This window comes from Caretta caretta, chromosome 3, assembly GCF_965140235.1.
Source record: "Caretta caretta isolate rCarCar2 chromosome 3, rCarCar1.hap1, whole genome shotgun sequence".
Classification (NCBI taxonomy): domain Eukaryota; kingdom Metazoa; phylum Chordata; order Testudines; family Cheloniidae; genus Caretta; species Caretta caretta.
Window position 1 is genome coordinate 150,141,903 of NC_134208.1, and position 14,542 is coordinate 150,156,444.

Sequence of the window (14,542 nt, forward strand, 5' to 3'; positions counted from 1 at the left end):
GATTGGCTGCTCCATCCCAGATGTGTTTGCATTTCTGTGGCAGGTAAAGCTGGCAACCCATGCAGCTTTTTAGAGCAAATAGCAGCTGGGTTCCCCTGCTCCCTAGGGTGCAGAGTGGATTCCACAGCTCCTGGTTTCCTGTCAAATCCCAGAGTGGGAGCCGGGATCCCAGACAGGTACAGCCCACAGGCTGCTACCTAGGGCCACTGTGGGCACTGGACAGGAGCTAGCCATGGAGGCATTTTGGCCCAGCCACCACGGGGCTGCTGTGGAGTCTAGACACGTGGACTAATTTATGACATGTCACTTGTATCATGCTTACAGAAGGATCCGTGGATGGCTGGACCAACGCTGGTGGGTCTGAGAGATCCCTTGCTGGCCTGACCAGAGCTGCCTCTAGCTCTTCACCCACGGCAGGGCACATCAAGTACCACCCGGGCAGGTAAGGCTACGAAGGCGTTAATGCACCTCCCGGTGCTGGGGAGGAGGAGCAGGCAATGTGCAGTAACTAGGCTGAAGTAGCAGCCCTGCCAAGTGCACAGTCAGATCAAGCTGGGGGCTTGGGAATGGGCTGCAGTGAGAGTATGTGGTGGTCTGGCTCAGCACTGACTGCTCCTTCCCAAGGCTGAGAAGAAGAGACAGCTCCTCAGGGGGGCTGTGAGGAGCATGACAATATCTTGCACTTATCTAGCCCCTTTTATCCCAGAACCTCAAAGTGCATTGTGGATTTCAGCCTCCCTTTGCAAATGGGGAAACCAAGGCACGGGGAGGTTGTAATTCCCCCAAAGTGGCACAGCGTGTCTTGGGGCAGAGCCTGGCCTGGCACCCTGGTTCCCAGTGTTGTGCTTTAACATTTCACAGGCAGCCTTGTTAGCCGCCTTCTCGGGCCTGGGCGCCCTCTGCCCGTTAATGCCCCGGTGGGGGAGGGGGTGCTGTGTCATCACCACTTGGCCAGGCAGAGAGGCAGCGTGAGGGGCATGCGGAGGCGGGGTGTGGCCTAGCGCTGCTCTGTGGGGGTGGCAGACTCCCCTTGCTGAGTGATTTATGTCTGATGGGAGGGGAGGGGGGTTGAGAGTGGCTCCGTGCAGCATCCTGTGTGATCTTGTGAAGCCCTCAGAGAGGGGGCCTGGTGTCGGGGGCTGGCTTGGGGGACACAGCGGGGGAAGGGATTCTCTCCCTCAGCACGTGGCCGGGCATGGATTCCAGACTGGCAGCGGGAAAGGAAGAGCTGTAGGACAGGGCTGCAGCTGCTCCGGGTCTGATCCCGGGGTCCAGTTTGGAGCATGGGGCCGTCTCTGGCCTGCCATAGCGTTAGTGGGGGCTGTCACTTGGGAGCCCTCTGCCACATTCTGCCTGGGGGGGTCTGGGTTTTACGTTGTTTTGCTCTCAGGGCTGGGAGGGTGGGGGGTGGGGGGAATAACCCCAACGCCAAGCTTTCTCGGTGGCTTTCTTTCCATGCACCTCCCTGGGCCAGGTTCGAGACTGCCCTTGAGCTGCCTTTTTCTTAGCTCTGTTTCCAAACGCCCCGGAGCTGTGTGTGTCCCTGGGGGAAGCACCGTGGTGTGTCTGCTGGGGAAGTTGTGCATGTTGAGGTGTGTGGCTGCCCTGGGGTGCCCCGGGGATGCGTACGGTGTGTGCTGGGGGTGTGCGGGGTACAGGGCTGCGCTGGGGTGTTGTGTCCTGTGGCGGGAACCTCCCTATCACTGACCCCTTGTGCCTGTAGAAGGCCCCATTGTTCCCAGAGTGCTGACCCACCAGCCACCCAGCTAGCACCCAAAGGGCGTTTCCCTCTCTGGCAGGGGTTGGGGGCTCAGTGGGTGTGATGAATCAGGGGCAGGGGAAGTAGGGTGGATATGGGGTTGGGTGCTGGTGTGGGGGCAGGATGGGATGTGCAGGGTAATTCCACTGTAGCCCTGCACACAGGTGTCCCTGTGAGTTGCCCAGGCTCTCCGCTCTGACACACCCTGTGCCCAGTGCCAGAGCAGCCCCTCTCCCTTCTCTCACAGCAGGCGCCAAGGGGAGCCGGTCTCAGGCACCAGGAAGGTGCTGCCGTTTGACCTGGACGAATCAAGTGCCTCTGAGGGAGGGGAGGAATCCTGGCTGCTCCCTGGCTTTGGCCATTCCACTCTTCAGCAGCTGAAGGAGGACGTGCTGGGGACGGTGAGTCTCATTGGACCCTGCTGAAGGATGGGGCTGAGGTGCACGTTGATGGAGATATTAGCCAGCTGCCATGCTGTCTCCCCTTCCCCTGTGCCAGGTGCCGGCCTGCAGGCCCATGAGTGATTCCCGGCCCTACCCACTTCCATCTCCCTAAGCCTCACTCCTAACAGCTCCTTGTATCTCCCTTCCTCCCTCTGCCACCTCCCTCCTGTCCCTAACCATCCCCCTCCAGTCAGGAACAAGCAGCTGCCTCTCCAGTTCTGCTCCGCTCTGGACCTTGGGGCAGGAAACCTGTTCGTTGCAGCTCCCCTAGTATGTAGAACTGGGGGATTTATGGGGTTCTAGGAATAAACCTTGGCTGCAGCCTCTGCTAGAGCTGGCCACTTTCCCTCCACCGGTCTGTCCCTGGTCCTACAGCACTGGTGTCCCTGCTCTGCACTCGTAGGAATGGTCATAGGGACCCAGGTAACATAGCGAGCCGGGGACAACTGTGTGCTGATCCCAGCGCTGAGACCTCCCAGCCCCCTCTAGGCAAGAGATCATGGGGAGAATTGGGCTGGGCCTCACCACAGCAGCCAGTGAGGTACCCTTGTTTATCCCAGTGGTGAGGGAATGCCTGGCAGATAAGCCATCAGATTCCTGGCTTGTCCACCAGGAGAGGGAAGCCTAAGCAGGGTTGCAGCCATTACTCTGAGGAACTGTATTCATTCCCCTGGGTGCCAGCCCTGTGGGAGATGGGAGGGCCTCACAGTTGCAGCAGCATCTGGGCCAAGCACTGATGGTCAGGAAAGGGGCCCTGGGTGCCCCGCGTTATAAGTCTGACTGGTAGAGCAATTCCTGGAGGGGTCAGACTCTGTTAAAGGGGGAGGTGGCGACCCTCCCTGCTCTGTTCTGGGGCTGAACTCCAGCCTCCTCCCCGCACGTGCAGAACCCAGCCTCCCACTGTGCTCCCCACCCCCTTGTGTTGCAGAGGGCTGGTATGGATGGCTTCAAGGAGTTTCTCCATGGCACCCTGGGGATCCACCTCCTTCACTTCTGGATGGACTGTGAGGATGTCATGGAGCGCACCAAGTGCTTAGAGGCCAGTGCTGCCCAGCGGGAGGCCCAGCTCCTCTGTGTCAGCCTCTGCCGGTAGGGATGGGTGTCCCAATGAACCCCCCTCGTTCACACACTGGGGGAGGGGCAAGAGGGAGTGGCTTTGCTCCTGTGCCCATCCCCTTGTTTGCACACTAGTGGGCATGGCTCTGCTGTTGAGCCCATACCAGGTGGTGGCTTCACACCCTTGCTGCCCACAGGTCTGGATCTGCTCCCGCTCCAGTAGGGGCAGGTGGTACTGTGTTTCTAGCAGCCAGGCGGTGTCACTCAGACCGTAGTGTAGAGAGATTGGAGAATCCCAGCTCCAAATCCCTGTGATGAGCCCCCAAATCTCCCACCTGCGTCCGTGTAAGGAGCAGGCGAAGGCTCGAGGGAACCCCAGTCAGACAGACTCATACCAGGGACTGCAAAGACAGCATCGTCCTTGGGCCCAGCAGGGGTCAGCCCCATGCAGAATAACCAGACCCACTTTCAGGACCCCTTGGGCTCTTTAGGGTTGTGGGAGGCCTGAGGTATGAGAGAAGAGCAGCCCGTATGGGTCTGTTCCGCCTGGCAGACGTCTCTGGATGCTTGTGGCCTTGTAGCCACTCACCATGCACCAAGTAAGACAGGGTGACAGGAGAAGCACAGAGGACCGGACACTGTCCAGGTTGTGATCCCCTCTGGGCAGAGGTGCTTGGGGATAGCTGGCTTGTCCGGTTCTCAGCTGCAGCGATCAGTGTGCTTAGGAAGTACCCTGCACGTCCTGGCTCCTCTAGCATTGAGACCATGGCTGTCTGAAGCCCAGGGCCTGAGCTGCTTCAGCCTTTACTGGGGTGAAGCCATTGTTCTTTTCTTTGCAGGAACATTCAAGACACGTACAAGCTGAGCCTGTCTCTGGCTTCCCAGGTGAGTGAAGCTGCTGGGGTGCAGGTGCCCACCCTTCCCCCCCCCCGCCCCTTGCAGCCTTAGCAGACACATACGTTTGTGTTTGGCAGGTCTGTGAATCTCACACCTCAGCTGCTAGCAGAGGTGAGACAGCAGAGCCCTGGGGAACGCTCCTTGTGTGAACTGCCTCCCCCATCAGCTGCTCTGCTCCTGCCTTCCAGTGACACTGGGGTCCTGCTGCTGCCCGTTTCCCAGGGCGACTGCCCGTCCATCCATGGGGGTTGACTCTGGCCTTAATGCAGACCGTGATCTAGATACTGAGCCCGACCTCCCGGCTCTGCCTGCTGCATGGCTTGCCTCTCAAGAGCATCCAGGAGCGGGTGGCCAATGATCATTGTTAACGCAGGGTCATGACTGATTGCCCAGGCTGGAGCGGACAAAGGGTCCAGCCACACAATAGCGTATGAGGGCAGCAAGCCGGGCAGGGCTCGGGGGGGACAGAAGGAACGAGGGAGGAACAGCGCCGGCTGGAGCCAGACACAGGGAGCTCCCCCACCCACCTCACAAGCCTGCCCCTGACTGACAGCCTGAGGCACACCCTGCGCAGAGGTTGCCAGTATGGCCCTATCTGTACCAAACTGAGCCGTGGTTTGGTGGCATGGGTGGGACACTGTATGTTGAAGTGAATGCTCTGTGCCCGAGTCCCTCCCCAGGTACGCAATGAGCCTCTGTCAGCTACAAGGCAGGCTCAGCAGAGTATTTTGCGCTCACTGGATACATTTATCTTCTGATGCTGAGAGAGAGAGAGAATGTGAAACCAACAGCCCCTAAGGTCCTGGCTTCTAGGGTCTGTGCTTCCTCTCAGCTGGTAGATATTGTTAAGCACAAGTCCCGCAAAGGGTTAATGGCAGATGGGGGTTGGGTGACTTTCCCCTCTGATTGTTCTCCTCTGCCCCAGCTTGGTGTAAGCTGTGCCTGCTTGGTGTGGTGCTCTGTCCCTCTTCTGCAGCGGCCAGGCCAGCTAAAGATTAATGGGCCTACTACAGCCTTGGCTGTGTCTTTTACAGCAGGCAATAGAGACTCATACATTAAGTTCAAGAGGTCCCAGGTTTGATCCCCACTGCTGACAACGCACAGAGGGGCATCAGTGTCACATTGGGATCCCCATGGAGCCGGGCGTCAGGATCTCTTCCCTGGTGTCACAAAGGCACTAGGCTGAGGACCGTGGTATTAAAGAACATTGCTGGAGCCAAGCCTAGGCAGAGAATGGAGGAAACCAAGACTGAGCCATGCTCAAGCAGGGACATGGTGGGATATTCTGACCCCAGAGCACAGTGTGGCTCAGTGAGGCCTGGTGAGGGTGGCTGGCCCGGGCGATGGTGAGTGGTGGTGTGGCTGACACGTGCTGTTCTCCCCTCTCTGCTGGCAGGAGCAGAAGTGTGAGGCTCAGGGCAGCATTGAGGCAACTTTCACTGCCTTCAGCAGGAGCCAGTATGATGCTCTGAGACGCCTGCGTGCCTACTGGGTTCCCAGGTTTCTCCTCCACCACCAGAGAACCAGACACCTCAGGTTTGTGCAATGGGATGATGTGGTAGCGGGGAGGGAAAGCTCCTCCTTTTGTAGCTGTCAAGAGGCAGGGCCTGCTGCTGTAGTGGACAAGCCACAAGAGAACTGGGAAGCTTGCTGGAGCTCTTCCCAGACTCCACAGCCCCTGTTGGCCTCACCAACTGCAGAGGCCTTGAGGAGGGAGGATCCAGTGGTTACAGCAGGGCTGAGAATCAGGACTCCTCCTTTCTATTCCTGGACCTAGTAGGGGAGTGAGATCCAGTGGTTAGAGGGCTGAGATGGGGCATAGTTTCCTACTGGGGAGCTGGGTTCTCTTCCCACTGCCTTCCTGCCTGACCTCTCCCTCTGGCTCAGTCTCTCCCCTCTTAAAATGAGGAGACGGAACTGCTTGGAAAGCAGGGTGTTGTTACATATTTATTTTGACTCCATGGTAGGGCTGTCCCCACCTCAGGCTCCCAGACTAAGCCTAGGCCGCCCGTGGCAACTGACTTCCTGCCTTCGCTCAAGGTGTTTGCGTCGCTTCCTGTTGTGGGTGGCGGATGCATGAGCTGCACGAATAGAAGCGCAGACTGGTTCAGTGTAAGTAACGCCTCCAGGGAGCATGGTTTGGATAGTGTGTGTCTCTCCCTGCGGGCATCTTCCCAATGTGACGCAATCCAACACTGAGGCAGGTTAACAGCACATGGACACAACACCCTGCCATCCAAAATAAGGGTGGCTCTCTAATTGCCTCGTGGGAGGTGGGGCAGACAGTCACCAAGCTGGTGGCAGGGACACCACCAAAATGGTATAGGAGGCAAAGATGGTACCAGCAGAATCACAGGCCCCCTCAACCCGAGACTAGTTTGTGGGGGGGTGGGGGGATGATGTGACGAAGTGGGACTGTTCTTAATGTTTCCTCTGAATAGTGTGGGGGTGCCTCAGTTTCCCCTAGGCAGTTCTTAAGTCTCTAGGGGGTGGGGTAAGGGTGTATGATCATTGCAGAGCCCTAGAGGGCAGGTGTGTGCAGGGGTCTGGACACAGAGAATGGCCGACACCCTGTTTCCTGGCAACTGATGGCCTGGGCCCTTCCCCCCTGCAAGGTGAGAGCTGAAGGGTTGGAGAACAAAGGAATCAGGTGACCTCCTGGCCCGGGAAAGGAACAAAGCCCAGAGGAGGAGGGGCTGGAGGGGGTTTTCAGTTTGGGGCTGGCTGGGACATGGAGTGAAGTGCAGACGTGGTTATCTGGCTCACTGCCCCCCAGAATGGACCCAGCTGAGGGGTCCCGTTCTCTGCACCTGCAAGCTCTGTTTTAGACCATGTTCCTGTCGTCTAATAAACCTTCTGTTTTACTGGCTGGCTGAGAGTCACGTCTGACTGCGAAGTTGGGGTGCAGGACCCTCTGGCTTCCCCAGGAGCACCGCCTGAGCGGACTCGCTGGGGGAAGCACACGGAGAGGCAGAGGATGCTGAATGCTCCGAGGTCAGACCCAGGAAGGTGGAAGCTGTGTGAGCTGTGTGTCCTGAAGACAGTCTGCTCACAGAAAGGCGACTACCCCAGAGTCCTGACTGGCTTCATGGGGAGCAGTTCCAGAGCATCGCCCAGGGACTCCGTGACAACTGGTGGCAGCGGTGGGATGTACTGCACCCCGTGGATGGCGCTTCCTGCAGTAAGTGACTGGGGAGCAGTAACACGAAGGGGGATTGCCGAGGACCAGGCCTGCTGAAGGCTCAGAGAGGAGCGGTTTCGGGGGGCGGTTAACCCCTGGGAGTGTGTGACCAGCGAGAAGGACTGTGCAGTAACAGGGTTCCCCTGGGGATTGCAGCGAGCAGTCCAAGGGGCGGAGGAGTCTGCAGCTCGACCCTGGCAAAGAGGTGGTGACCTCGAGAAGGGCTGGCACACTAGGGGTTCTCCCTGGAAACCGTGGGGAGCTGAGAACACACGGGCCTGTGAGTCCACAACAACTTGGGAGGAGCGGAGTGATGGCCTGTCACCGTCTCCTTAAGAAGGACATTGTAACCCTGTGCAAAAAGAGAGGGTTGAGCGTTGGAAAGTTCACCAAAGCAGAGTTAATCGTGCAGCTGGAGGAGGATGACCGCTCTAAGGAACAGATTCCTGACCCCAACTGGGGCTATAGCAGGATCTGGGAGCAGCTGGAGCGGGAGCCAGGCATCGCCAAGACTCCTTTCCCCGACCAGACGGGGGTCTTCACGATCGGGTTCCCCATCGGGGGATCGAGACGGACGGGATTGGAGCTGAGTCTGAGAGAGCAAGAGGACCGTGGGAGACAGCGAGAGCCCGAGAAAGAGCTGCAGAAGCAGCAGCAGCATGAACTGGGGGTGGTGGGGCGGAGAGGCCTAGGGGACCTCCCCGGGGTGAGTGGGGATAGATCCCGGGGGGCCAGTTCCGCAGGGAACCTCGAGACTAAATTGCTGCCCCTGGTTAAGGGGGGGGGTGTGTGGATGCCACCTCACTGCCTTTGAGCAGGCTGGAGATTTGAACCAGGGGGACCCTGCGGAAAAGCCCCGGTGTCTAGCTCCCTTGCTGGGTCCCAAGGCCATAGACTCCGTCAGCCAGATGGTTGGGGATGTGGACAGGCTCCCACTCCTGACCCCAACCTATATGTCTGTGTGGAGTTTCCTGGGGCCAGGCCCCTCGGACCTCCAGTGGGAGCAGAAGGTGATGGTCAATGGGGAGACATTCTTGGGGTGGCCAAAGGGCATGGGCTGCATAAACCTTCCCACATGCAGCCTGCGAGTGCTATCGACCACCCCTGACCTAAGGGAGGGTGTGAAACTGGAAGGGCCTGGTGTAACTCCTACCAAGGAATGGGAGAGATGCTGGGGCATCCATGGGAACGTTGGTGGCTTCGAACTTCCCCAGGTCACCGGCTAAAGTGACCCCGCTCAGTTCGATCTCGAAGGGGGGAGAGATGTGACGAAGTGGGACTGTTCTTAATGTTTCCTCTGAATAGTGTGGGGGTGCCTCAGTTTCCCCTAGGCAGTTCTTAAGTCTCTAGGGGGTGGGGTAAGGGTGTATGATCATTGCAGAGCCCTAGAGGGCAGGTGTGTGCAGGGGTCTGGACACAGAGAATGGCCGACACCCTGTTTCCTGGCAACTGATGGCCTGGGCCCTTCCCCCCTGCAAGGTGAGAGCTGAAGGGTTGGAGAACAAAGGAATCAGGTGACCTCCTGGCCCGGGAAAGGAACAAAGCCCAGAGGAGGAGGGGCTGGAGGGGGTTTTCAGTTTGGGGCTGGCTGGGACATGGAGTGAAGTGCAGACGTGGTTATCTGGTTCACTGCCCCCCAGAATGGACCCAGCTGAGGGGTCCCGTTCTCTGCACCTGCAAGCTCTGTTTTAGACCACGTTCCTGTCGTCTAATAAACCTTCTGTTTTACTGGCTGGCTGAGAGTCACGTCTGACTGCGAAGTTGGGGTGCAGGACCCTCTGGCTTCCCCAGGAGCACCGCCTGAGCGGACTCGCTGGGGGAAGCACACGGAGAGGCAGAGGATGCTGAATGCTCCGAGGTCAGACCCAGGAAGGTGGAAGCTGTGTGAGCTGTGTGTCCTGAAGACAGTCTGCTCACAGAAAGGCGACTACCCCAGAGTCCTGACTGGCTTCATGGGGAGCAGTTCCAGAGCATCGCCCAGGGACTCCGTGACAGTGGGGGGGTGGGGGGATGAATGAATAGAGCCTGGGTGAGAAGGGCCATAAAAAAAGACAGACCTCCAGCTCTTCTGCTCCAGCTCAAGTTCTTCCTTGAGCACTTGAGATGTCCTTCTGCACTGTTAGTAGCAGCCAGCCATGCAGGATTGCGACTGGTAATGCAGCTAAGGGTTATTCTGTGTGGTTCCTCTTCTCTAATTGGGGATCTGTCTCTGGCCAGGGCCTGAGGCAGCTCTCTGTCACCTTTGGAGAGCCAGCAGTGAGGGTCAGAATGAATATAGCATTGAAAACCTCTTCTTGCTGTCCATCCGATGCAGCTTCCGTGCTCCGGTGCAAGCTGGCGAGGGAGGATTGCATCAGCTCGGCAGCCAGACCTCCCATGGAATCTCCCTGACACACCGCTGACCTCCCACCTCCTCCAAGCACTAATGTGTGATCCTGGGGCTGGGGGGAGCTTTCTTCACTACCTGACCAGGTTAGTCTCTCTCTCCTGTCCCTATCCTTTTCAGCCACCTGACTGAGCTGGGGAATCCCTGGGAATATAGACTTTGCTGCTGTGTTACCTCTAGCTGTGACAGAGAGTTGATGCATCAGAGACAAATGTTGGCTTAGGGTAGTTTTCTCCAGAGGCCACCATACAGCCTTGTACAAGCCAGCTGGGCTCTATCCCTGCTGGCTGCTCCAGAGGAGACGGGACTAATTCACTGTTCACACTCCCCCAGGCTGATGCGCATTCTTTCCCTGCTTACCCTCCAGGTTTGAGGATGCTCAGAAGGTCCATAACTTCCAGCTGTGGCAAGTGCTGGAGGAGCACCAGGCTGCTTGGGAGTGGCAGGCAGACCGGCTCCAGCCCCACCGCTCAGCCTGGCAGATCTTCCATATGTATTTGGTGCACGGTGCGCCATATGATGTCGGTGAGCTCCACACCATATGCATTCAGTGGCCAAATCCACTTGGCACTGGGTTCAACTGTGGCTGGGTGTGCGTGAGGATCCCGGGCTGAATCCCAGAGACCTGCACCGGGGGACCACAGGGACTAATGAGCAAAATTATTGGTTCTAGAGAACATAAGTGAGTGGGAGTGTAATACCAGAAAACATTCAGGGGTCTAGAGGGACGGTCTAAGTCTGAACCTGCAGCCACCCAAAATGGATTTGAGGTTGGAAAGCAAGTTGCCCCCTCCTCCAGCTGCTAAATAACCCATTTTCCATGGGCCCGGTGACAGAAGGTCTAGAATGGGAGCAATAGCCCAGTGAATTCCCAAAGCCAGAGAAGCAGCCCATCCTCTGGGAGAGGAGTCGCTACCACAGCCCATCTCAGTTGTAGGGACACATGGGAGGCACTGGCTGGTGTATAGGGTCCGGGGACAGTATCTAGTTTCCTGCTCAAGTAGACTTACTGCACCACTTTCTTCCGTAAACGGCAGCTGGGGACCAACACACTGCCTCGTGGGGAGATTTCCTTGGACTCCTCTGGAGAACCAATGCAAAGGGGTGCACTGGAGGAGGGTTCGTGTCCAGTGGCTGCATGTTACTTACTTCCCTGCCCCAGCGAACTTGCCTTTGAAGATGGAGTCCAAGGCCAACGCTCCGCTCTGCTTTTCTTCTCCCGGCAGGGCTCAGCTCCAATCTGCCACATTACATCCAGCAGCTTCAGGAGATGCTCAGCTCCAGCAACCAACCTCTGGAGCCTTTGGCCTTGGAACCAGTGGCTCAGCATGTGCTCGCTGTTCTCTGTGAGGCCTGGCTCCACTACCTCCGCCATGAGATAGCCACCTTCCTGGAGTGAGTCCCAAGAACCCCTGGGTCCTCTTCTTTGGTTTCCAGACACGGGTGTAAAGCACTGGCAGACAAGGGGGAGAGAAGTGGTTTATAGGGGAATTCAGTTCTTGCTTTATCCATGGACACATAGCTGAGACAGCTCCCTAACTGCACCTAGTGAAGGGCTTTACTCCTCCTCTCCAGACAGTTTGGCTCCTTGCAGCCTCAAATAAAATGCTGGCAGTCCTGGATTCAGGCCTTCTACAGTAGGTGCTGTTGTCAGACGCCACCGGTGAAGTGCTCCGCTCTATCCAATGTTGATAACAGTCGGCTGCGTGCATGTGTTCCCTCTGTGCGCTGCCCTGGCTCTGCGCAGATAGCGGACACAGCAGATCCCGAGAGAACCCCCAATGACCACAGACTTCGATAAGGTACGAAGGCACCTGGCCAGGTTTATAGTCAAATGAAGCACATTAATAGTTCCCCGCAGACCCTATAGGACATACTATGAATATGTGCTCCCTGACAATGGACCGGCTCAGTCAGTGGCGGGACACGCCACTGCCCCCTAGGCCAGACAAAGACACTGCCCCAGGGATGAATTCTTATACACAGGTACAAACAAGTTACGCATCACTCCTGATGTACTGAGGTGCAACCCCTCTACATAACAAGGTACAACCCCTTTACGTAGCCAGGTGCCGCCTCTCTCCTTGTACATGTTGGTTCGAACAAAACAATTCTATCCATCATATTACCCTTTTACCCCTGTCTTTGGGATGGGTCAGCCTGTTGCTTGTTATGTGTGTGGAAATGTGCAAGTATCAGAGTGTTCTGATAGCTAGTGTCCAGTACCTTTTAGGTATGTATCTTCTTGCAGCATCAGCCCTTTCCTTGCCAGCTTCTGGGAGCAGGGCCTGCCTCTGGCTCACAGCTTAACTTTGCTTTGTTAGCAAAGTCTTGACTAAATTACTTTAGTTCAGGCCTTAGGCCTCATACCGGGCCTCTGATACCAAGGGTTTATGTTTCAGGGCCTCATCTTACTACAGGTGCTCCTGCATCATCTTCTGGAGCACGTCCTGCTGGGAGAAGATCAGACTGGACTAATCTAGGAGCTCCCCCTTGCCCCAAAGCCAGTGCTCACCCACTACCGTCTCGCACATGGCCTGCTGAAAGTACCTGTGAGCTCTCCCACAGCCAGTGCTCCTGCTCCTCTCTCTACAGCCCCTTCTTCTGTGGGAGGCCAGGATTGGAGCAGCTGGGAACTGCTTGCTAGCCAGCGCTCCTGCTCCACTCCTGACAGCACCTCCACTTGAGAGTGGAGCAGCTAAATGAAGGATTGGCCGGAGTATTTCATTCACTTCTAGCTTTGGGCTGCAGCTTGAGATTCTTTCCAACCAGCGAGTGCGCATCGCAAAAATCTTTTAAACTCTGCTTCTAAGCGAGACAGCTGCCCACTTGGCTCATTTGCTCTGTGCCACCCTCTTTCTTGCAGGTACTGCCTCCCAGCCTCTTACTTGGAAGTGCAGGATGTCAGGAGCAAAGACAGTAGAATAAAGCAGAGAAGAGACAGGTACTTCTTTGTCTGAACTCAGCAAAGGGGACACACAGTTGCTTGGGATTCAGGCTGGCAAACGACGCTTTGTGAGAGCTCCAAAAGGAAGTCAGGTGTCCAGTTGGACATTTGGATTCCCAGAGGTGTTACCAAGCTGATGAATCATTTTCACAGCTAAAATTCCAGCCGCTTTAATCAAGTCCCTGCTGCCCACTGTCCCCACTATGTTTATGTAGCCTCTACTGCATGTGCCTAGTTAAGAACATGTACTCTGGGGATGATATTTGCACTATAGAGCCCTGATGCCCAGAGGAGAATGCAGGCTGCTATATTGATAATGATCTTCTATTTAGATCTTATCCCTCTTTTGCGAAAGGACCCAAATCACTTCACAGAACTCTCATTCTGAGAATCACTGTGCCCTCCACTGGCATGCAGCTGTATCTGGGGTGGATTAAGGCAGCTATTTCCCCACCACATAAACACTGCAGAGGACATGAAGAACACAGCGTCCCACTGCAGAGGGAAGTTAGGAGGCAGGATACAATTTCCTGCCCTGGAAGAGGGTTAGGACAATCCCTCAGTCTCATGGGATCTACACTGACCATAAGTGGTCAGACCCTGAAAAACATCTCCAACAGCACAGCAACCACCAGCATCACGTGAGGACATAGGGAAAGCACAGACTTGGTGTAGGTACTCCCTCAAAACCACCATCACTGCTTTTTGGTTTCACTGGGTGTGGAGGGGGGAAGGAAGGGTCTCCCATCTAAGTACAGAGCAGGCATGATGCTGCTCAGCTTATGAGATCCAACAAGATCATAGCCTGATGTGCTATGGCTGTATTGAGAACCTGTTTGCATCCTTGCAGGGCCAGGAAGAAGAAGGAAAATACTGGCTTTCATGCCCAGAAAGGCAGAGAACAGCAGAGGAGGTGGGGGAAGAAAGCAGCAGCCAAGCCGCAGGGCTCAGGCCACACTGGCCTGGCAAGCGGGGAAGGGTCAGTGACGCCCCAGCGTGCCCTGGAACTGCTCAACAACAAGGTGGTTTTCAAAGCCTATAGAAAGGCGGCTCAGGAAATGCAAGATGCAGGGCTCCAGAGGGTGCTAGGGCTGTTGGAGAAGCTGGAGCGGTGCCGGGCAGCCCCAGAGGGCAGGAAGCGGCTGAGCTGTGTGCTGAAGCTCCTGGACCTCTTTGAAGGGGCTGGGCCGCTGAGCCCTCATCTCCCCAGGGAGCTGAGGAAGAGACTGAGGACAGAGGTGGGCCAGGGAGCAGTAAGCGACTCAAGCGTGGAAGAAATCCAAGCTGCCTTGTATGCGCACATTGCTTCGGCCTTTGAGAGCTTCTGGGCTGAGGTGAGCAAGGGGCTGGACAGGCACGGAGTACAGCCTTCCCGGATCCAAGATGAGGGCTGGCCCAAGCTTCAGCCGCTCCTGCATTTGCTGGCTGCCAAGGTGGCCCTCAAGCATCTAAGGACCAGGAAAGCTGCCGGGGGGTTAGCAGCTACAGCCCAGCCCAGCCAGGAAGACAAGGCCTCCTTCTGCCAATTTCTCAGGGCTGCTGCTGAAGGCTGGCCCACCCTGGAGAGGCTGCACTTCCTCAAACACCTGCAGGTCCATGGTCCCCCTGTGCTGGAGCACGGCCTGCACTTCCACCTGGAGGTGCAGAAGTTCAAGAACGCCCATCATGCCATGCCGGACAGGGCTCTCCTGAGGAAGAAGGTGCAGGTGATCCGCAACTGCTTCCTTGTCTCCCAGCTGGAGCCCCGGCTGCAGGTAGGCCTCATGCTCGGACACAAGAGTAGGGATGGGGCAAACAGACTGTCAGGCAGGCCTAGGGCAAGAGAGGAGGAGCTGGGTCTGAAGTATTAGCTGTGCATTGATATTTAACACAG

The 14,542-nt window shown here is 56.8% G+C and overlaps 1 protein-coding gene across 1 annotated transcript in view; it reads left to right on the top strand.

The window, feature by feature from the left end:
* The window catches only part of LOC125634865 (regulator of G-protein signaling 22-like), a 32,543-nt gene that overhangs the window by 14,438 nt on the left and 3,563 nt on the right, over positions 1 to 14,542 (top strand). Inside the window, exons 6-16 of the mRNA XM_048846205.2 lie at positions 325 to 442; positions 2,007 to 2,160; positions 3,131 to 3,291; positions 4,098 to 4,143; positions 5,552 to 5,691; positions 6,123 to 6,267; positions 9,651 to 9,808; positions 10,090 to 10,247; positions 10,949 to 11,117; positions 12,589 to 12,666; positions 13,520 to 14,423. Coding sequence (XP_048702162.2) covers positions 325 to 442; positions 2,007 to 2,160; positions 3,131 to 3,291; positions 4,098 to 4,143; positions 5,552 to 5,691; positions 6,123 to 6,267; positions 9,651 to 9,808; positions 10,090 to 10,247; positions 10,949 to 11,117; positions 12,589 to 12,666; positions 13,520 to 14,423 — 2,231 coding nt within the window. The remainder of the gene's footprint in view (positions 1 to 324; positions 443 to 2,006; positions 2,161 to 3,130; positions 3,292 to 4,097; positions 4,144 to 5,551; positions 5,692 to 6,122; positions 6,268 to 9,650; positions 9,809 to 10,089; positions 10,248 to 10,948; positions 11,118 to 12,588; positions 12,667 to 13,519; positions 14,424 to 14,542) is intronic.